This window comes from Stylophora pistillata, chromosome 7, assembly GCF_964205215.1.
Source record: "Stylophora pistillata chromosome 7, jaStyPist1.2, whole genome shotgun sequence".
In the NCBI taxonomy this organism is placed as follows: Eukaryota; Metazoa; Cnidaria; class Anthozoa; order Scleractinia; family Pocilloporidae; genus Stylophora; species Stylophora pistillata.
Genome location: NC_142525.1, coordinates 8,813,968 through 8,837,276, shown reverse-complemented (window position 1 = coordinate 8,837,276; position 23,309 = coordinate 8,813,968). Strand labels below are relative to the sequence as shown.

The 23,309-nt window shown below is 38.3% G+C and overlaps 2 protein-coding genes and 1 long non-coding RNA gene across 5 annotated transcripts in view; 1 reads left to right on the top strand and 2 right to left on the bottom strand.

The window, feature by feature from the left end:
• Positions 1 to 13,936, bottom strand: part of LOC111337566 (ATP-binding cassette sub-family C member 4) — a 43,560-nt gene extending 29,624 nt beyond the window's left edge. The window contains exon 1 of the mRNA XM_088729046.1: positions 13,868 to 13,936. The gene's annotated coding sequence lies outside the window, so the exon portion shown is untranslated. The remainder of the gene's footprint in view (positions 1 to 13,867) is intronic.
• Positions 928 to 20,512, bottom strand: LOC111337393 (ATP-binding cassette sub-family C member 4-like). 3 transcript variants are annotated; one of them, XM_088729045.1, is made up of 7 exons: positions 20,398 to 20,512; positions 8,292 to 8,842; positions 7,557 to 7,936; positions 5,685 to 7,015; positions 4,822 to 5,392; positions 3,990 to 4,126; positions 928 to 3,000 (listed from the first exon to the last, which is right to left on the bottom strand). In XM_088729045.1, the coding sequence occupies exons 2-7, from the start codon at positions 8,823 to 8,825 to the stop codon at positions 2,129 to 2,131; spliced, it is 3,825 nt and encodes a 1,274-aa protein (XP_088585171.1). In that variant the 5' UTR covers positions 8,826 to 8,842; positions 20,398 to 20,512; the 3' UTR covers positions 928 to 2,128. The 3 variants fall into 3 exon arrangements, with proteins under 3 accessions (XP_088585171.1, XP_088585170.1, XP_088585169.1); XM_088729044.1 differs by lacking the exon at positions 20,398 to 20,512 and adding an exon at positions 18,799 to 18,955; XM_088729043.1 differs by lacking the exon at positions 20,398 to 20,512 and adding an exon at positions 13,868 to 13,978.
• On the top strand, positions 15,894 to 19,323 carry LOC148726509 (uncharacterized). The gene is made up of 2 exons (XR_015990163.1): positions 15,894 to 16,031; positions 18,949 to 19,323. It is a non-coding gene; the product is annotated as an uncharacterized LOC148726509 (long non-coding RNA).
• Positions 20,513 to 23,309: the final 2,797 nt, after the last annotated feature.

Sequence of the window (23,309 nt, the reverse complement as noted above, 5' to 3'; positions counted from 1 at the left end):
AAGGCGGAAAATCTTGCTGTAAATTAGGGGAAAGTGGAGTATCCAAGACGAATATGGCACTGAAATGTACGTTGGACCAATCAAAATGACCGATGAACAAGATAAAGTTTAGATGTTAAAATTTGAGTTACTAGCCTGCGTCGTTAGTGTTTTAGTGAGCGCAAGATGAACAACAATTAATAAATAAACAAGCAAACGAAAGAAAATCAAAAGTACAAACAAAAAACAAAAATTGGCGTGAAAGCTACGAAAATGAGCAAGGGACCCACTTCTGGGTCCAAATCCTCTTGCAGCCTCGCTACTAGATGCCTCAAGATGAACACATAACTTTACCTACGCAAGCTAGGAAAAATATTTTGCATCGTTATCATCAATTTTTGTTACCCAACCATATTCAAGGACAAATCCAGGACGGTCCTGTTAAATGGAATGCCGGCGGGGCTCTTAGGTACTATATCTCTGGGGCTTTTTGGAGCACTCGTTACTGTGACCTAGCGTGGCCGTCTATCAGAAAATGGGGCTACTACGCAAGCTCGATTTGCATCGGTGATTAATACCCTAGGGATTATGCATATGTGACTAGAATAGAGGTTACAAGTGCTCCTTTCCATCACTCTACTCGAGGCCGCAAAACTGCAGAGCTTGGCAACCCCCCCTCCCTCCCAATCCAGTAAGTCGGGATTTATCCTCTCAGCTCCTATCTTCGTCTGCTCTTGGGCTTGTCCCAGACCAGAGCGATTCTCCAGACCTTATTATCATGTCTTTAATAACAATACCCTGGATAGAATATTACACTTTGCTTGTTCAAGACGACTAAGGACTCCTCATTTGGTTTCAATTTGTTTAGATCGTTGGAGTGCGTTTTTCATTATAAGTAGTCTCTTGAGAACTAGTGATCGTATAATAACTGTGGCATTTATGCATAGGTTTCGTTTTAAGCGAGATAGTTTTCTTTTTATTGTTAACTTTTTCGGAATCATGCAGGGATGAACACGAAATCATTTATGTTTAAGTTTAGAAAAAAGACCCTTTCATTAATGAAGAAAGGAAGCAAATTTCTTGAGAAACTGTGGTGCTGTGTCGGTGGGGGTATTACAGGATAATCTGGTTTTACCACCCGAGTTAATAATGTGAATCAGCCATCGTAAAAAGATTTCTCGTGAGTCGATTGAGACCCGTTTTGCTACGCATGCAAGTAGCATGCAAGTAGCATTAATTGATTATTGCACGTAAAGCGTGACTTGACTCCTAAAATTACGGGAGCAAGAAGATAATAAGTCGGAGAATTAACAATACTGTACAAAACTAGTACATAAGCTAAAAAAGAATGTATAGAGGGAAAATATTAAGTTGTATGATACGGATCGAAATAAATGATACATTTTAAATCACATTAGCTGGGAGGCTGGCAGAAACCAGAAGGCTTTTACAAGGAGTCCCCCAAGGGGCCGAAACTAAGACTCGCAGATTACTTATTAAATTATACAGAAAAATTTATTACCTCTAGAGGGAGTTCACGAGTCAGGTAATTAATTTTCCTTGAGTCGCATAACTAACGGGAAAAAAATAGGAAAAAGAGAAAACGGCAATTATATTGTTGGTTTTTATCCTGAACGCGAAACAAGTGATGCGAGACAATATCACTGAGCCTCGTTTTCAACTCATATTCCGCGCTAAATACCTCTTATCGTTAACCAGTCAGAACGCGAGAGTTTCTTCAATTATGCGATTCTATTAAATATGGGGAAAGAAATAAGTATCAAAAGAAGTATTGATAGCTCGTTTAACTCGAAAGTTGTATCTAAAAAGTTTTCGATTGTTCAGTCGCACGAAAGGCCCGTGGTGTTTTCGTCTTTCTGAACAATTTTTCTGTTGTCGAGAGAATATCGCTGAGAAAAATATTTCTGTTTTATTAATAATAATAATAATAAATACGATAGCCTCCATTCTGCACGAAAATATGCTCGTTTATTTGTCCTTGGCATTATTTATTACGAGATACCAACAGTTTTACAAGAGCGAAGCTCTAGGAAGGCTGTTCGCATCTAGGAGCAGATAATATCCAAGGCCAAATAGTCGTGCATGTTTATGTGCCAAATAGAGGCTATTGTTCAAATATTGGTAAATTTCATATAAGGTGCTCGCTGGCCTCATCCAAACTGTCATATTCGGAGACATCACCATTGTGGAAAACAAGAATCTTGTCACAGTCCTGGATAGTGTGCAGACGATGTGCAATAATGATGACTGTGGAATTCTTCAGCATCTTGCGCACTACCTGCCAGATGGTTTGTTCTGTATCTGGATCCACGTTCGCAGTAGGCTCGTCCAAGATGACGATCTGATTTTGTTGCAGCAGTACGCGGGCCAAACAAATCAGTTGCCGTTCTCCGACACTAATATTTGACCCTTGTTCTAACAACTCATAATTTAGCTGTCCATCGAGTTTCTCTACGAAGTCTCTCAGCTGGACATCCTCTAGCACACGCCACAGATCAGCATCTTCGAATTGCTCTTCGAAATCAAGATTTTTCCGCAAAGGGCCACCAAAGATGACGGGGCTTTGGCCAAGGACAGATATGAATCTTCGAGCTGCTTGTATGTTGAGATCTCTCAATGCAATGCCATCAACGATCACTTGTCCGTCTGGGTCAGGCATGCGCATAAGGCCTGCTACAATTGATGATTTCCCAGCTCCTGTACGACCCGCTACACCGATCTTTGAACCTCCTTTGATAGACACATTGATGCCCTTCAGTACTTGAGGACCTCCAGGATAGTAAGTCAGTGAAAAGTCTTGGAGCGTGATGTTTCCTTCGTTTGGCCACTGCGCCGGTGGAAGTTGTTCCTGTTTGTACCCAGGTTCAGGATCTAGCTTGGTATATGCCATGATTTGTTCGACTGACGTCATAAAAGTCTCCACATCTGCTAATTCTCTGACGGTAATTTGAGTTAAGACAACAGCCTGGATGATGTAAGCCAGTGATAGACCTGCAAAAGCTAAGAGGCCAAAAAGAAACGACTTATGAATCTCCCCAGAAAAAAACACCTTTCTATTTTGAAATTGATTCTCAAACTAGTACATTTTCATCCTTATGAAGGGATAAGCTTTCCCTTCTTAAAGCTTTTAGTTAGTGGTGTTATACTATGCATAATAGCGTGAAATGACTGAAGAGCTTTGAGATTTATAGCTAAGAATCTTATTTTGCAGAACATTTCCAAAAATGGAGAGGAAAATCGGGCCAAAAAGAAACTACTTTAGTTAAAAACCCAGAGTATTATGAGGACAACTGACTTAAGCCACCGGGCGTCATATTGTGTCGTTCTTGCGAAAAATTGCTATTAGCTGTCCGAAGTTATCTCACCAAATAGGGAGGATTTTTAATATTATCACTATTAGATCAAGAAAACCTATATCTGTACTCGCAAAGCCTCTTGACCCAAACACAACTGTTTTGATAATGGACCTGTCTCCATACAACTTCTTGCAATTTTCATTTGGATTGAATTTAATACATTCAGCAATCAAAATTATGTGCGAGTTTGAAGAATAATTGCAGTAAAGATCTGAGACATGGATTAACTATCATTATATGTTCATTATGACTGCCAGCCGCCTGCGTCCATAAGCTAATAAAACGAGATTAGCCTGTGAGGTGCTAAGGTGCACCTTTAGATCAAATCTGGATACCTTTGTTGTTGTTGTTGTTGTTGTTGCGGCTGTTGTTGCTGTTTTTGCAGTTTTTGCAGTTGTAGCTATTTTTGTTGTTCTCTCGTCGTTTTTCAGTTTACGCCTCTCATTTTCTCATATCAAAGGCAAACATTTAACTAGCTAGTTATCCGGGAGATATTATCAATTTTTCTTCAAAACTTTTATTAAAGAAGGCCGTCTATACAATGTGGAGCGTCGTGATTGAAGATAATTATAGAACGTGAGCCCAGTTTGATGCCTAGTTCATGCCAGACAAAAAGGATCAATTTTTACTCACCAGCGTCCTGTGACATCAATATTGACGCTATAGCAACTGCAATCACCAATAGGCAGGACAGAAGATTCAGGCGAACAGCAAGCCACCTCGCACCTTGTTTAAGCATGACATTTCCCTGATTGTGGAGGTCTTGATGTCTTTGGAGAAAAACAATAATTGTAATGAAGTTAACCCCTAGCAGCAAACCATTTCAATGGCTTATAAGTTAGATTCTAGTCATACTTATGAATGCGTTAATTATGATAAAAATTAAAGTGATGAAAATAATGATAATAATGACAATATCGCCCTGTCCCTAATGTACACACAGTTCTGTGCAAATCGACTTTTTCGTGTGTGAATCAAATTTTAGTGTGTCCAATAATCCTATTCAGCTTGACAATGTTGATTCAAAAGACCTTTGAGATGATGTGCGCAGAATATGAATTTGGAGAAGCTCTAGAAAACAAAAACGAAAAGTAGAAGCAAAACAAAAAAAATCAAACTTTACCGGAGTACAATTTATCTTATTAATAATTTGAATCGACTAATTGAGGTAATTTTGCTTATCTGCACCCACGAAGCGTCATTTTTGCAGGTGGAATTATCGGCCTCTGGTTTTTGTCTCTTTTAGTTATCAATTTTTTTCGGTTTGTTTTTCTGTTTATCCTACTTTTATTAAATGTTTGTCTTTGTTCATTTGTTTTTTTTTTCCTTTTGATGGGAAACGTCGCCGCACGCGGATCCTACCCCAAACTTGGGCACGATATTATTGCATTGCTGGACAAGATTTACATGTATATCTGAAAGATGTTAATCTAAAACATGTAACGGAAAAATATTAAGCATGTACCTGTAAAACTTATCCTCGAAAGCTCTCTGCCTCCTTCTTGTTCGAATAGTATCCAGACCATTCATAGTTTCCGCTAAATGAGACAGGACTGGACTACGACATGCTACCTCTAGTCTTTTCAGTTCTCTGGACGTCTTTAGGTAGTATTTCGTGATAAAACCGACCAGGATAACAACCGGGAGAAAGACAATCAGAAGCCAGGGATTTACGACAGTTGGTAAGATGAATGTGGTCAAAAGAAGCAACGATAGTTGTATTGAGAGAAGAAACTTTGGAGGCAGTATTTCGTCTATGCAACCAATGTCCATGGAGAATCTGTTGAGAACTCTACCCTCGGGATTCGAGTCAAAGAACAACACAGGTGCTTGAAGAACAGCTACCACCATTTTGTCATGCAGTCTTTCAGAACATCTCAAGCTCACCAACAAGAACACAGCTGCTCTTATGTAGACAAAAATGACTGATGCACAAATTAAGCAACCATAAATGATAAGTGTGCCTTGGTGTCTCTGCTCTTCTGGTGGTTTCTTCACCAAAAACGCTAGCCACACATTAGGAGCCTCAAGAATTCCTGAAAAGAAAATAGTGATTCAATAACTCAACAAATCTCATTTGATTTCATTTCAAGTACTTTCATCGCAGGAAGTTAAATAGGGGAGAATCAGTGAAAGCCAACGCAAATAATTTTCATGCAGTACACACTGCATTGACGTAAAGAAATATTCTGAGAAATCAAGTATCGATCAATACTCACGGAATCACAATACATGTTTTGCCCTAAAGGATAAATAGGTGTAAAGCTGCACTCTTTAATAAACATAAACTTGCCTCTCTGGAGGACAAAACTGACTGAACTGGCTTACCTTGGGCAATGATAAAGAAACAAATCGTTGCAATAATCGATAAGGTACTAATCCCGCTTCTAAAGTAGTTCCAGTATAGGTTGCATGAAACATTTCCACTGTTTCGATCCTCTTCAGAAATATCTAAGTTCTTTCCCTCGCCGGCTGGTTGTGCCACTCCATCATCTCCTTTTGTAATATTTTCCATGTTACCGCTCATTGACTTCATTTCTTTCGGAACCTTGTGAAACACAGTTCCATTGCTGCCGTTTACAATACATCTTTCTTGAAGCTCCGAAAACTTTCCCTTTCCGAGAACTCGACCTCGGCACAGGGCAATCACTTGGTCGGCTTCTCTCAAGTGTTCCTCTTGATGAGCAGCTATCAATCGCGTTTTGTTGCCTAGCAGTCCCTTGATGCAATTTTTCATGATATGTTGGCTGACTTTCAAATCCACTGAACTTAGCGGATCGTCTAACAAATACAAATCTACATCTAAGTATACTGCCCGTGCCAAACTAATTCTTGCACGCTGACCTCCACTTAGGGTGACACCGCGCTCACCAACATATGTTTGATCCCCGTTTGGAAACTTCCGAATGTCTTCAGCCAGGGCGCAAACTTTAGTTGTCCTTGCGTACCTGATTTCATCGTATGACTGGCCGAAGAGAATGTTTTCACGAACAGTTCCAGAGAAAACCCAAGCTGTCTGGGGTACATAAACAAACGTTCCACTAAATGAAATTGTTCCACTCACATTTGACAACTCGCCAGCAATTGCCGAGAGAAGGGTAGATTTTCCGCAGCCAATTGGTCCAGTGACCGCTGTGAAACTCTTTGAGACAGTGTCGAACTCCACATCTTGTAAGATGAATAAGTCCTTCCTTTTCGTTTGTTTATGCGTTAAACTCGACACATGCAAATTTTCCTGTGTTTCACGGTCATTTTGGTAATTAATATTTTCATCATACGTGGCTTCTGTAAAATCCACTAAATTATTCTGCGGGTTCTCTAGAATTTCTGGGCTTCCTTCTGCATACCCTTTCTTCTCGGTCAACCGGTAAGAAGCAGTCAAAGGCAGGTTCTCTAAAAGAAGGTAGTCTTCTATCCTACTGAGGGAGACGTACGCTTCATATGTTTTCAAGAAACCCTGGGCTAACTCAGAGCAGACGCTACGCTTGAGGATGTTAACGTAAGAAAGGATCAGGAAGACACTGCTGGGCGTGAGGGGCTGACCAGTTAGCATCAAAAAGATGACAGACAGCAGGGTCGCTATTGGTGCAGAAGTGTACTCCAGCGTAGCAATACAGGACAGGACTGAAGTGTTCCTACGGATGATGCCGATTTCTTTTCTGTAGAGTAAAACGTATAAGTATGCTCCCTGTTGGTACAAATGATTGACGGATATAAAGGAAAATGAATCTTTCAATATACCAGCCGGACTCGAAGTTTTTGATTGGTAAACGATATCTGATCGGAATGAGCTGATACAGGAACGTCACTAAAGATGTTTGTCGAGAAAAGAAACGCCCAGCGGTTGAGTCAAAGAAACCTTGCCTAATCTAGCGTCATAACTATTTTCGAACGTTTCGACCGCGAGGGCCACAAATTAAGAAAAGGGGGATTTTCGATGGTTGGTGGCCGAAGAGGGTTGTTGTAATGTTGTTAAAAATGTGATGCATCGAGGATTGAAAGTTGGTCAGTGTTGACGATCAACCCTCAGTGATATACTTTTGGCGTCCAGTGTAGGTCAAAGATGTGCTGAAGAAAATTTCCAAAACTCAGATTTTTTTCACTCCAGCCGTAGTGAATATCTATATTTAGAATGTCGTTGGAACTTAGAAAGTCTCAAGCAATTTTATTTATGATTTTATCGAAAATCATTTCCCTTACCTCCTTTTGGTACGTATTTTCTCGCGATAACCACTTTCCCACGCATACGCCTTGATAGCACGGATCCCAGAAACCACTTCAGTTATCAAGGAAAGTCTCTGATCAGTCTCTGCTGCGGCTCTCTGGCACATTAAAGCGTTCATACTGGAAAGTTCGGCGTAATATGGCACAAGAACACATAAAAAAATCAGTCCCATGACAGCCTGCCAACCAATAAAGAACACAAGGATAAATGAAGCCAAGAAGATATCCAGCCACACATACGTCAAGGGAAAAAACCAAAAGGCTGCCTCCACCATCCTCTGAACATCGTTTGATATTAAGTCGATCACCCGACCACTTGAAACGTTTACCAAGGTATCCTTGCTAAGAAGGAGAGTCTGAAATTTAAGGAATTACGAGCCAGCAATTAGATTAGTATCTATGATTATCAAGAAGAAGAAAGCTTTCTACAATCAAAGCTGGGAAGAATTTACCTTAAACTGTATTTTTCAGCCCTAAGAGAGTACAAGGGTTGTAATTCCTTCTTCTAACTCCACGCTTACTTGTCGCGGCTACCACTCTCTACCTATCTGCCTGTTACAGGTGGTGGTTATTCTATCATACATCCTTGAAGTACGAGCGCGTGATTCATATGACATATAGATTTCCACATCTGGTTTAATTACACTATTGTTACTTTTCATCACTTAAGAAAACACGTGCATCGAGAAATGACTCCCGTCAAGTGCCTACCTTGATGTAAACAAGACCTTTTAGAGCGCTGCTGACTTTTATTCCGAACAGTTCGCTGCAATATGCTCGATGATGGAAACCAAAGGCACCAATCAAAGGACTAACGCCCATAGCTACAGCAACTCCGTACGTAATAAGAGTGTGGTGGCGATCATCTGAGCTCAATGCTGAGACCAGATATGCAAGAAGTAGAGGTTGAATCATACGGTCCAGAAAATTTAACGCCTCGGCAAAAATAATGATCGCCACTTCACGGGCAGAAATAGTTTTTAAAACGCTTTTCCAAAGTTTCGGTCTTCTACCACTTTCTTGGCTCTTCGCAATTTCATCGTTCCATTTCTTTTGAAGCTTTTTGGTGTTTGACAAAGAGGTGTGTTCTTCAGAAAGAGGTAAAAAGTCCTTCTCGTCTAAAGTTCGCTCACTGCCTGTCTTGAAAACATCACTCATCTGATGAAAGAAGAGGAGAGACGAAAACGACTCTCTTGGTTGCTCAGCTTCACTGGTGTAGAGTTTCTCATATCGATGACTTCCCATATTTTCAGACACTCCAACTAACAATAGCAAACAAACAAGACACCAATTACGTTCCCTAAAGATCTAAGATTTCTACGGTTAAATTACAAGCTAACTTTTTCTGTCGTTGTTCGCTGTTCATTGTAGTAGAGACAAAACTTTTTTTAAGTGAACCGCACCTCTCTTTGTAAACCATACCCTCCTCGCTAACATCAGAATTTCACTACAAAAAATATCGATTCCCCGTATCAAGAAAAGCTGATCAAATTCAAAGACAATACCCTTTGTTTAGTGTCTCAAATATGGCCATAAAAGGATATTTTGAAAGAATAGCTTTAGAGCCAAACAATGACTTATTAATTCACGAGGGAAATTCAAACTCGCTACCATTACAATAGCGAAATTTACGAGGTTAATTCGAACATAGCCGATTACTGCACAAGCGCGAAATTTGAATATTTGGCGAGGGCGCGTTTATGTCAAATCTTACCCTGGGGAGGAGGAGGGAGTTACTTTTCGTTCAAGGTCACTTGCTACTCAGGGAGGGTTGGTCAAGACACAGGATGACGCAACTGAGAGACTGTCAAAGAGTGGTGAAACCAAATGAAATTTGAATCAGTGTGAACGGTCACGAATGAAACTTGTTTGAATTAAACTCATTCCGTGAAACTGACCGGCAGCCCGGTTCCACATCTCACCATGTTAAGCCGCAGCAACTAGAGCGATTTTTTGCTTGCGATGGTGATGCAATTTTTTCTAAAATTGTCGCGTCGCCAACGCGCAGTGCAAATCAGCCGTGTAGCCACCCTCGCGCAACTGCTGCGATGGCGACAGCTACTACATCGCTGAAAAAGTCGCGAGCAGTTCAATGAGTTGAACTTTTCGTGACAAAATCACAGACTTTGTCACCCGTGTAGCCGTATTGACGAAGTTTTTCATCCTCTGGGAGAAAGAACAAACAAAAAACAAAAACCGAGATGAATTTTGAATTCTTGGAGAGATGAATAACTGAATGCCACTGAAGGTTTTATGTGCCATGAAGATGGCATATGATTCTCCAGACGGCAAGATTTTTCTTCACTCTCCTGATCTCAAACGACATTTTCCACCGACAATCTTTATTACTTATAAAGATTGTCACCCAGAATTCAGCGACATATCCTGGACTTTTGTTGAGACACTGGCGCTAAATTTAAAAGCTAATTAGAAAATGATTGTCAAACAATCAAGGAAAAGGGCTGAAAATGTCCAGGAAGGTTTACGTTCTATTCGTTTACGGATAAACTACTTTTCAAATGCTACTTTTACCATATGGCTTTTAGAGAGGAAAGTTAAAAATTCAATCGACCGTCTATGAAATGAATCCTGACTAAAAGAAAAAAATACAAATACAACGAAAACATAATTTTTTAGAACCGTTTTTGTTTTCGAATGAAGAACGGAACTATGTTTTACTTCCTCTTCTTTGGCTACGGAGTTTGAGTGTTCTATAAATGCGTTATTAACCAAGCGTGAGGTCAAGGTGGCTGGATATCGGCCGACTTCTTTTTTGCATTTATAGACCGAGACGAAGTCGAGTTCCATGAAAATGCAAAAAAAAAAAAAACAGGCTAATATCTAGCCATATTTACCAAACAACCTTGGCTCATTAAGGATTTATTCTTCAAGAGTAATGAATGTAGTTCTAATTCTATTTTTTTCATGCGCTGGATTAATGCGGACAATCCCAAGTGGGCAAGATGGGCCCATCTTGCCCGCCTGGGTAGCCAATCAGAACACAGGAATCGCTTCATCTTGCCAGCGGGCACTGCGAACAAGAAGACTTCCTACTCTCCATCTTCTTCTCCCTCAGCTTTTGAAACTAAGAGTTATGAACCTTTTGCCATTTATCTGAAAATGATTTTATCATTACTTAATAGTTTTTCCGGTTTAACTCATCTTCATTTGAAACGCTGCAACGTTTATATCATAAGAAAGTCAACCTTGCTCAAGCAAATTTGACATTGTTAGTAGAACGCAGGACATTCATATGTAAAAAGTTGACAGCGGACGGAGATGAGGAATGAGAGCCACCTTATATCCTTCTTGTAATTAGCTCCGCAAGTTATGACAAGATCTATCTCATATCAGTTAAAATCACGAAATACTAAAACCACTACAACAACGTGACGGACAGAGGGACCAAATGACTTTTTCACTTTTAGGTGCTTGTGATTTCAATTATTATCATGATACTCGTTGTAAATAAATTCAATTATTGGTATCTTAAGTTTGTAAATTGCACCGTTTATTCAGTTTTTAACTTCCAGAAGTGCTAATAAACTGTTATTATTATAATCATCATTATCACTATTATTATTTGCAACTAACTACGCAACTGTAAAGTGGACTATCAATGATTGACCCAGCTCAAGAACATGGTTATCATCTTAAGAAAATAAAGTACTGACAAAAAACAAAACTTAAAGGAAATTATAAATTATAAAATTTGATTCATTAAGACGCAAGACACATTAAGGCGACAGAGGAAAACAACATTTCTTCCACTCAATTGGTAAAAAAAAAACCGCTCGAAATAAAACAAAAGCTTTACCTTTCAACAGCAATTCACCAATGGTCCAAAGTAAAAAGTCTTCTTTGCGTCGATTAAAACTACGTTGTCGAGCCATGTTTAACTCATTTCGCCGCCAAAGGACTTTGAAACGAAAGGCAATCACGTTTATGCAAGGCCTTTCAGAGGGAACTTAAAGTATTATGCGAAGGAAAAGGAGACCCAAATGAATATATATGCAAGATAAATCAGATTGATTTATCAATCTTAACCACTACAACTCCTCAAATGTGATCGGTGCATTAGCTGATTTATTTTTCACTAATTATTCTGTACTGTTGTGATCGGACACCTTTAATCGGACAGTTAATGCTGCTAATCATACAAAATTAACTCAACACGATCCATCATTCACCGAAGTGATCAAAATAATCATAGAACCGACCACTTGAGATGTCCACTTCAGTGGAAGTGCATGAAGTTAAACTTTTTTTTCAAGTAACACCAATAACGCCATTTATCAAAGTTACAGCCCTATAGTCTGGCTATGCCCAGATAAGGAGGCTTATGAGTCACATATCGTCACCATCTCAATAATGCCATTTATCAAATAACATTTATCAATAACGCCATTTATCAAAGTTACAGCCCTATAGTCTGGCTATGCCCAGATAAGGAGGCTTATGAGTCACATATCGTCACCATCTCAATAATGCCATTTATCAAATAACATTTATCAATAACGCCATTTATCAAAGTTACAGCCCTATAGTCTGGCTATGCCCAGATAAGGAGGATTATGAGTCACATATCGTCACTATTTCAATAATGCCATTATTTCCCTATTTGTTTTGTATGCTTTGTGACAAAATTGTTCTAATAATAATTTGTGTCAAGGTCGACGACTCTAGCATAATGCCGCACCTCTTGTTACAAAGTGCGTAGCTCGCCCTTAATACAAAATACTGCAATATCTATTTCAAAACGCGCTAAATATTACAAAATGCTGTAAACGCTGTTACAAAATCGAAGATTATCACAAATGTGTCGTTACTACTAACTGTCACAGAGCAGAACGGCCTTTTGAAGCGCGATGGAGCATTAAGCATCTCAACAGGACAGCGACTTTTTTACGCTCGGATTCTTTTTAGTCTCCCTTACAGCCCTTTCCGGCGTCGTCACGCAAGCGAAAACCCCCACCAACGGTAGCTCACATTCGAACAATATTCCTTTCCCATTGTAATGTGTTATCCAATCAAAATAAAGTTATTGTCTGACAAACAACCAAGAAACACGCAATATATTTATTCCCGCGAATTCACAGGAAGCGCGTTAGCGTTAGTTTCCAAAGATAGAATTTGATGGCATCGAAACTCCGAAGAAAATATCATATAACGATCACTGTTTTTTTTTCCCAAATCCAATGGGAAAATTTATAAAAACATCTCTTCTCTCTTCTATAATTACTGTTATGGCTTCTCTCTGATGCGAATTCAAGCTCTCAATACCAAAACTATCTCGCACTAAGTCGAAAGCGTCTTCATTTTGTCAGTTTCAACGGTCGGGTAATACGAACTCTGTGATTGGTTTGATTATTGAGGCGCGAACGCTTTCCAGAATATGGTAAGTAAGTACTGATTGGCCAATTTCCGGAAAGGAATGTCGTTCGAATAGGAGCAGCAATTGGTGGGGGAGTTTTCGCTTGCGTGACGACGCCGGAAAGGGCTGTAAGGGAGACTAGATTTTTTCCTGCAGAAATAAATCTGCATGTACGACCTTTTGTTTTAAAAGTCATTTTAAAATCAAAGCCATTCCACGCCATTTGTTTACCTTAGCTCGAAAAAACTCCTTTTGCATATAGGCAAGACGAAAATCGATTTTGTAACTAAAAGATAAAATAAAACATAGTAAACACTGAAATTAACGATCTGATGTTGTACCTTTTACAGAGTGACTGTTCAGTTTGATTTGGCTAGATATGGTATTGCTTTATTAATACAAACACCGCGTCTGACGCCAAGGGTACCCATTAACCATCACATATTCAATATTTACGAATTGCGAATGAGTTAATGCCAATACGATTGTCAGCTAAATTTAATCTTAGAAATTGTCTGGAGTTCTTTTTGCCCAGCTATAAATACTATGCCACCTATTCGCGCGATCGGCACATACATGAATGGTCATACATGGATGGTCCTTTGAAATGTAGAGACGCCTATTGAATCAAGTATTCAGACAGCAAACATTTACTCCTTTTAAATGTTCGGCAAGATTTCCGTGTAACCCCATACTTCATTATGCCTGCAATTCTTGGATTAAAGAAACAGAAGCAAAACAACAGATTACCTTTGGGACTTCGGCTTTGTTCTGATTGGAACGGGCTTATACGGAAATCTTTCCAAAAGGATTATTTAATAGTGGAATTGTGTACCAACGAGACAAGCTGAGTTTTGACCCAAAGGTCTGATTGACAGATGTTTAAACTCGTTCAAATATCACAGAATCTTACCTCCAAGAACAGCGTCTTATCACAGATAATTAAACCAAACTATCGCTAGCCCCGTTTTCTTTGCCATTTTTCAAGTTTAACACCTTCGCCACGCCACGCTGAAGTTTATTCAAGATATTTATGCAAAATAGATGTCCTGAATACAAAGGGTTTAGTAAAACCCAAGGTTGCTCTTGCAACCTCATTAATGAACAATTGATACTGTTCTTAGTAGTCTATCGAACTCGATATCTCTCGAAACACTCCGGCGTCATCTATCAATTTATCTGCGTTTCTAACGTGAGATAAAAGGTAGAAGAGGGAGACTACGCCAGCTAATTAAGACTAAATTGGTGAACTTTTTCATCTATTTGTGTTTTCTTGAAGAGCCTCTTTGTATCAAAGCCTAACCACGAGTCACATAACGTACTGTTGAAGAGATCATTTTATTTTGCGTTAAGCTCTAACTTTGAGTACTTTGTCAACAGTATTGCGGGCTAGAACGACCGAAATCAGTGATAAATTACGCAACTACAGGCCTGGGACAATCTACCAAAAAGAACATGCAAATTGACGTAATCTTTAATTGTCTCCGCATATTGAACATTTCCAAATTTAGTTTTCAAGTAATTTATCATTAAACAAATGATGAATAGACAAAAAACATTAGAAACTATAGAATTTAGGTCTATTGAGGTCGGCAGGGTGTGTGTAGGATCCTGAGGCAAAAACTAAAACAATTGGCCATCATAATTTAAAAAGATGTCAATGAGCTGACTCGTCGTTTACGAAATAACTGAAGAGCTCAATTATATCGTTATGGAATGCGCAAACGAAAAAGGGTTCTATAAATTTGGCTAAGATTACCGCCGTTCTATAATCAATTCTTGGTCACAGAAATAAATAAAATATGCACCTATTGTAAGATAAGTACAAACGGCTGATTAAGCAAGCGTGTTCCTCAAACTCTGTACTATCTCTTTCAGCACCAGATCCTTGAATTTTGCGCACAATAACTCCACCACCTTTTTTGAACGCTGAAGTGTTTTGCCCCTTGGAAAAGGCTCGAAATTTTTGATATTTGCAATCCTTTTGGTGCTAAGGATACAAAGGTAATGAAGGGCGTTCGGGTGTAAACTGCGCCCAGTCAATAACAAATCAATTCGACCGTATCAATATTTTGTTTTTCAATGGTTTTTCCGCGTCAGTAATCCAGCTTTCCTTTGCTCTCAGCGTTACGTTATTTATGACGCGGTTTTTTTTTTGTCCCTTTATGAATTGTTTTGCGCTTTAGGATGGACATTTCGTTTTTGGTCTTTCGCTAAAGACGAGTTGTTGCTATGGAATGGGAGGAACACTGCCCAAGATTCTGCCAGTACAATACAACCTTCGTGATTGTTAAGGGGCAAACAATGGAGTTGCTTTTTCATGCTTAAATTGTCTCTAATCAATATATTTTTGCTATGCTTTGTTATAGCGCGCACGCAAACTTGAAGAGCGTAGCATACCATAGCATCATTTGAACGACTAGCGATCAGGAAACATAGTTTAAAACTTGCTAAGTATGCCGTAAAATATTGCGATAACATACTTCTAAAAAGCATTAATATACATTTTAAAAGGGCTACAAAAAGGCTAGTCGACGACCTTTCGATGTTTACATAACGCGGCTATTAATAAGTCAGCGAAAAACATTGATAAGTTTAAATACTAAAATAACAATAGGTGCTGATTAAAACGTTTCAAAACAATAAATATTTGAAAAACTAAACATCAAGTCTCGCACGTATTGTCCGTTTGCACGTTTAACTTCGGTTTGAGTTTCTTGATAAAAAATATTTCAAACACCAAGCATTCAAACCTTAAAAGTATGAGATCGCTTCTACCGCATACAGTAGTGGTATGCTTATCAATTACCTAATTCTTGTGTTCAGGAACGCGTTGAAAAAGTTGTCGGGCTACTTAACAGACATAATCTGCATCACACAGATCGCATGAAAAGTATTGCTAAATCACTATAGATGGCTTGGCTTCCTCAGGTTTAAGGTCTTATTCTAGTTTTCTACTAACAAAAATTGGCTGCAAGGTAAGGCCAATTCTATGGCTAAGATCACTTAAATGCCCACGGACAGCATTGGCAGAGATCTGGGCCGGATTGTTCAAAGCTGGGTTAAAATAACCAAGGGTTAGTGTGAAATTTGATTTCAGATCTGAAAGCTTTCAAAGAAAATTCAGCTTAATTCCATTTGTCTACAATTTGATGATTAAATGTTCTAAAAAGATTTGGGAAAACTATCTCAAAACGGCTTTTGATCAGAGAAATATGGAAACCTGGATAAAAATCTGTACCTGGGTTAGTGCTAATCAGCCTTTGCACAACTGGGCCCTGATCTTTTAAAGGAAGATTAATTCTGACTCTTCATGATTTTTTCATACCCAAATCACATGACACAGCTTGACACAGCTTACGAATTTCTTTGGTGCTTGTGAAGCGTGGTTTTTTTGTTTTTTGTTTTCGTTTTTTAGTACTCTACCATACAGTTATCTAAAGAGCAGGGAGTTTAAAAGGTTTTTTTAAAAAGAAGAAAAAAATGGCGAATAGAGAAATTTTAGTTTAATTCGCATCCAAGGCCGAAATTTTGGACATTAACTAGTGAGTGAATCTGTCAAAGATCGTGTAAGTGTAGTACAAATCTACGGTAAATCTTGAGATCGACTGTTGAAAATAACAGTTACGTCGTGAAATGTAAAGCCGACGTAAATTGTAACGACGATCGCCGAAAAATGTTTTACCAATGCAAAATTCAATAATCCACGCAAAGTGTAAAAAAAAAAGGGTATTTAAAGCAGGATGTAATAACTTCTCAACGCGAAATGTAATGACTTTTCTAACGAAGAATGTAGCAATACAAAATGCAATAGCTTAAAAATGACATGTATCTTCATCACTCTCGGTTGAGTTCAACATCGCAGATTTCAAGTTTTCTACTACACTCTTAAAAGCAGGGTCGTAGTAAAAGTAAAGCAGGCGGAAATCATTCATAAGGTTCGACTAAGGTACTTTATTGCATGACATTTTTCGGACGTTACATTGTCAACTTTTGTCAACTTAACAGACCAAAAGAAAAATTCATACCAGTTTTCCTCAAGAACGTAATGCCTAATGTTTAAGTGACCCTCCATTCCCATCAACAGTCTGCATGAATACAGCTGACATGTGCACTTTTGCAGTAGAATTCTGATTTACTACTCTGACTTTAGCCGCTGCCTTTGTAGCACATTTCAGTGGTGTTATTACATTATGCGTTACCGTCAAACTAAGTGAAGCGTACCACTCAAGATTACATTAATGAATTGATCATTTGGATATTGAACCCGCCAGTCGTTTTAAGAATGCAATAATGAATTGATTATTTGATTATTGGATCCACTAGCCGTTTCACGAATGCAATAATGGATTGATTATTTGAATATTGAACCCGATAGCCGTATCCGTTTTGAAAAGGCGCGGATCATTGTTCAAATCAGAAGTCCATTTCTGATTAGACCAATAAGATTGTTCTATTCGACGAGGAATCCTGAAAATGAACAAACTGCACTGTAAAAACACTGCGAAAACAGTCGATCGCAAATATTTACGAAATAAAAGTCTTGCGATGGCTTCGCCCGTAAACTATTTTCTTCGACCATTAATGCACACAAGAATTTCTACAAGTTCGTCAAGATGTCAATGGGCGAAAAAGCTGTCGTTAACATTCCATTTATAACATTTAATTTACAAGAAGTTCTACACAACAGTCCAACTCACCTTTCCCGCCATGTCTGACGCCATGAAATGGTTCCATTTCATCATCACGTGTTCGCATAATCTAATCAGAAATGGACTTCTGATTTTAACAATGATTCGCACCTTTTCAAAACGGATACGGCTATCAAATAATAAGTCCATTATTGCATTCGTGAAACGGCTAGCGGGTTCAATAATCAAATAATCAATTCATTATTGCATTCTCGAAACGACTGGCAGGTTCAATATCCAAATGATCAATTCATTAATGTAATCTTGTAAGTAAGATCTTTTGACAGGGAGCCCACGTCACAAAGTGTGGTTTTCAGTGAGGCCCTGCATAAATCTAACGTAAGGATAACAAAAAATATAAATATGGTTATCAAGAAAAGGATAAAAGGGCATAATCAATAGAAGAGACTACATATTTTTAACAAGACGTCTAAAAACTGAAAAATCGGAAATGTTCCTAATGCCGTCTGGGAGAGCGTTCCAGTCATCTACTGCATGACAAACAAACCGATGCTGACCCCATGTACGCTTTGATTGTGGTTTACAAATGTTGTTATTAATTAAACTAAGTGAAGCGTACCACTCAAGATTACATTAATGAATTGATCATTTGGATATTGAACCCGCCAGTCGTTTTAAGAATGCAATAATGAATTGATTATTTGATTATTGGATCCACTAGCCGTTTCACGAATGCAATAATGGATTGATTATTTGAATATTGAACCCGATAGCCGTATCCGTTTTGAAAAGGCGCGGATCATTGTTCAAATCAGAGGTTCAAATCATTGTTCAGATCATTGTTCAATCTTGAGGGGTACGCTTCACTTAGTTTAACTGTAAATAGAGAATAATACATGGGTACGTGTAGATTTGGAATTTCTCATCGAATGTTCAACACGATAGATCACGAGTGAGCGCAGCGAAGGGAGTGCGATATTGATTTGAATACGAAAAGATAAATTCTACACTATACAAGCAACCATGTACCATTTGTTTTATTATACAAACACTCGAGCCCTTTACTGGCAAGAACAGTCAATTCTATAGATAAAGGGAAAAAATTAGGGCTTAAGAAAGAAAAATGCTTTGAATCATTACAAAGGAAAACAATGGGCTTAACTTTCAATTTACAAAATTCTCAGTTCCTCACCTACTGAAGAAATTGTTTCAGGTACACAGCCAAAATCGGCCGGTGGCTAATCTTCCAGTTGTCGATCTTTCCTCTCAGCCGCGAGAAATGCCATTACAAAAGCCATTGAGTACGTAACTTTCCGTATTTTGGTTTTCTTTCTCTTTGTAGGAAATTTTGAACGTCTCTGTCAGCGAGCAATACGAATTTTTTAGTGTTTTATCAGCCATAAACCGAGAAACTTTGACAAACTACTTTGGAGGCTTTGTTATGCAATTAGCAACAGGGCAGAGAGGCGCGAAAGGCGAGTGACGTATCAACACCTGACTGGCAGTATCTGACACGAGGGAAAAACTATCATCGCAACTTTCCTCTGGGCTAGAAATCTTTGTATAGCACCGCAGCTTGTAGGATAAAAAATTGCTACATCTTTTAATAGAATATTTTATTACATTTTGTGCGATATTATTACATTTTTGTAAAAATCAGGTCGCTTGTTGATGCAATTTTTTTCAATGTCAGATGTAATAAAAAGTTCATTTGGAACATTTTGAGTCTATTTGTTTAAAGAGTGGCGGTTCCCTTTAAAAGATATCATCATTATCCTATTATTTTGTTAATACAGTCGAACTTAATGAAGCGGCGTTGTATTAACGGTCACGTTTTCAAAGTCCCGAAATTTCCTGGAGTGAAACCACCCGACCTTTGTCACTTAGAGCGGAACTACTCGGCCCTTGGATACTTGGAGCGAAACCAATCAAATAAAACTAGTCAAGTCACATTCATTCATTCTAATCCATCGACTCTTTGAGTTCAAATTACCTCTACGCATTGCAGATCATCTCTCTTTCGGGACTGTTAGGACAAAACAGCGTTTCTCTATTACGTTTGAGTGCCATTCTGTGTCCCCCAGTTTTCCGTGGGTGATTATATAACACAGCTTCGACTATATTATCATCAGTCTTGTTTCGATCAGTCAAGCTGTTCCAGCAAGCTTTCAAGCACATTGGACCTGAACTGCAATTAATTAAACCGCGATTTGATTTCCTGAGCAGATTTTTGACTCAGCGCGCACAGTAGTTAGGAACTGCTTTACTTTTGCTTTGTCTTACTCTATTTTGGACGAGAAGGCTTGCACAACTTGGTCGTCTTTCTGATCGCAAATTGGTCAGTCACATTTATGATCGCTTTCAGCCGCTCACTTTTGCTGGCTTTGAGCTCTGCATGCGATTTTGCCCTTCGCATTTATTGACAGCTTTGATCAGTTTTCTTTTGATTTTACTCGTATCGGTGGAAACGTTCTCTAACTGAATATGACGAAAGATCGCTGAAATCACTGGATTGAGTATTGCTCATTCTCTGGGGAGACTTTTATTAACTTTGAAAAGGGTTAGCTATCTCTACATAGTTCAATCTCCTCTCCGATAGAGTAATGAAGATAAGCTGTTAAAACCTTCATATGAGAAATGTTTAAAATAAACTCAATACTATTATCAGAAATGGCTTTGGTAAACAATGCACGTGGTTCAGCTCTGTTTTAAACACGGCTGATCGATAATGAAACTCGAGTGTAGCTCAAAATTAAAAACAGAAGGTTGATGTTCTCTCCATTAAACATACCTTGTGTATAACTATTGGGTTTGGATCCTGGGTTTCAAATCTTCACGCTGAAAAGTTGCAGTTGGCAAAAGCACTTAGCGCTGATATATCCATGATACATCCATATTAATGCGTGTGACCACTTTCAAAAATGGCTGCCGGTTTAATATTCTTTTGTTTAAATTTAAATTAGCCTTTCTGGCCTCGCTTGAGATAATGTATTCTTTTGAATTTTGTACTGGAGAACGAGGCCAGAAAGGCTAATTTAAATTTAAACAAAAGAATATTAATCCGGCAGCCATTTATGAAAGTGGTCTTACATAATCGAAGGCCGGCGATATCTGCTTCACCAAATTAGTCATCCGGACAGTGATTAAGTTGACTCACACAACAATATAATCTCTAATTTTAGAAACACATATCTTTATATTCAGAAACACGTACCGTTCACAATATTTGAATCTTTTTCTTTTCATCTGGTTGCTTTTTTCATTCTTCGAAGAAAAGAAAGGAATTGTGAAAAAATAAGAAATGCGAGTAGAATCATCGTGTGGTACGCTATTGATCACTTTTTGCATTTATTTAGTATGCAGGAAGTGTCTGCATACCGAAATCCACAAGTAGAGAGGTTCGCCTTGACAGCGGGTCCATCAGATGGGGTTAATATAAACGTTAGCCGTTAGGCGTAGTAATTGAAAAATTTCAACTCTCAGTCGTAATAAAGCTAACCTTAAATTTTCTGAACTTTTATTATGTGTCATTTTGTGTCATTTTGAATTAACCGTTAGCCATAAAATGGCAAAAATGCTTAACGTTGGCCGCACAAGCCATCATCCTCATTAGACCCTCTATGAAAGCCTTTAAAACTCCCAGATTTTAGTATTGAGCATATCACGTGTTTTCAGATAAGTTTCTCATGTGCATTGCGATAGAAAGATGCAGAACTCGAACTTCAAGTTCTCTTTGATATTCACATAAGAGTTTTTTGCAACAACACTTCTTGGTCTTCATAATAAATTAAAAAAGCCGGGAAAGACTGAAAATTTTGCAAACTGGTAAATTTTTAGAATAAACTATTATCAGTAGAAGCGACCTTGGTGGACAATGTCGGTGTTTCAAGGCCGGCTAATCGAGACAATAGAGAGATTTAGCACCACGTTTACGTGAAACGGCAAACGTCAACTTTCTTTTCACGTCTCCCGTAAATTGAACAGCATGAGCCTTACTGCTTTAGCTTCGCGTGAGCTTACGTCATGGTGGATTTGAAGGCGCTCTTGCATCAATTACAAGGAATAATTTTGGTGCTCTTTTTCCACAATTAATTTCTACTCTGTGAGCGAAACAGGGAAGAAACTCTTACCTACACAGCAAAAGCAAAATAGGTTACTCTCACGTAGACACGGTAAAGCGCAACCGGCAAACGAGTAAAGATGGCGGGAAAAACAGGTCACGTGGTCCCTCTTGCCGTTCACGTTTCACGTAAGCGCGGTGCTAAATCTCTTTAATGTCGCTTTATATAGAGTTAAGAAAAAATAAACCTTAATGTTTCCTTTTTTCAACATGTCAAGGGAAGAAATATTTCGATTCTGGTTTCGCAGTCTTCGAGCTGAAAAGATGGCACTAGCCATTAAACTGGACAGGAAGTGTCAGGATGTTTGAACTGGGTGAAAAGCCATGACATCAGAGGTAGAAGAGGACTAGAGGCCATTAGAAGCTTAAGATAAAGATTAAATCGCTTTTTATATCGACAGTGTTAATGCGATGTTAGTGTTAATGCATCTCTCTACCTCGTTGTACGTAATATACCACAGCATGCCACTCTTGATTTATAAGGTTTGAACTTTCAGAATGACTGTAAATTTTTTTCCTTATTATTATTATTATTATTATTATTATTAATTATCGTTATCATAGTGTGTATCCTCTAGTTTTTCTTACATTTTTATTAGACATTTTAACACATTTTTTCGATTTTCAAGCATTTTATCATAATATTTGTTATAATTTTTTGTGATTATGGTGAATAAAGGATTATTTTCTATAAATTATTATCATAGTTCCTTAAAGTCTTGCTCTTTTTTTCTTATGAAGCCGAGTTCAATCCATGAGCCTAGGGCAGTCATTCATAAGTCTGCTGGATTACTTGATGGAAAGAGTCTTCTGTAGCTCTGCTATTCTGATATTGCCTGGGATCTTGCCAGCTCCATTGATCACTGGGACGGTTTTTGTTTTCGCTCCCCATGTTTTCTCGATTTCGAGTTAAAGATCTTTGTACTTACAGAGTTTTTCTGCTGCTTTCAAGGAGGTGTTCCTTTCTGTGAGGATTATTATCATTATTATCATTATCATTATCATCATCATTATTATCATCATTATCATTATTATTATCATTATCATTATCATCATCATTATTATTATTGTTATTACAAACTCACAAGCTCATTCACCTGAATGTCTGACCCTAATTAGAGAAAAATTGTTCCAATGCCATATTTGGCACAGCAGATTTCTATACTTCTTTATTTAATGACTAAATCAGTCCATATTGCCGTGGGTCTGTTCACGAATTGAGATACGAGTTGCAGTCTGATACTTTTACCACATTATGTCGCCTTTTGGGTTCCAATACTATAGAGACCAATGGCGACATGGAATCTGTTTGTTTTATATTGTTAATGGTAAGTGACGTAATCTATGCGTCTGTCCCCCAATAGACCATAAGTGAAGAACCAATCAAAATGCATGGATTCATATAAACATAGAGGGCCGGCTATTTAAACAATTTTTTTATTATTTAACAAAACCGCGCTCTAAATTATCTTTAATTCAGTCGAACCTTTTACCTAAACAATTATTTCTGTGAACAGTGTCAAGAGGGCCGAAAGCTAACAGTAGGGACCTCAAGCAGTCAGAACGGCAACGAAACGGACGAC

What these genes read in the sequence shown, in the direction of transcription:
- LOC111337393 (XM_088729045.1), bottom strand. Translation starts at nt 8,825, where the DNA reads ATGGGAAGTCATCGATATGAGAAACTCTACACCAGTGAAGCTGAGCAA. An exon ending in TTCGAGGATAAGTTTTACAG is followed by an intron (nt 4,127 to 4,821) that starts GTACATGCTTAA and finishes TTTTCTCCAAAG; the next exon opens with ACATCAAGACCTCCACAATC. An exon ending in ATTGATGTCACAGGACGCTG is followed by an intron (nt 3,001 to 3,989) that starts GTGAGTAAAAAT and finishes TTGGCCTCTTAG; the next exon opens with CTTTTGCAGGTCTATCACTG.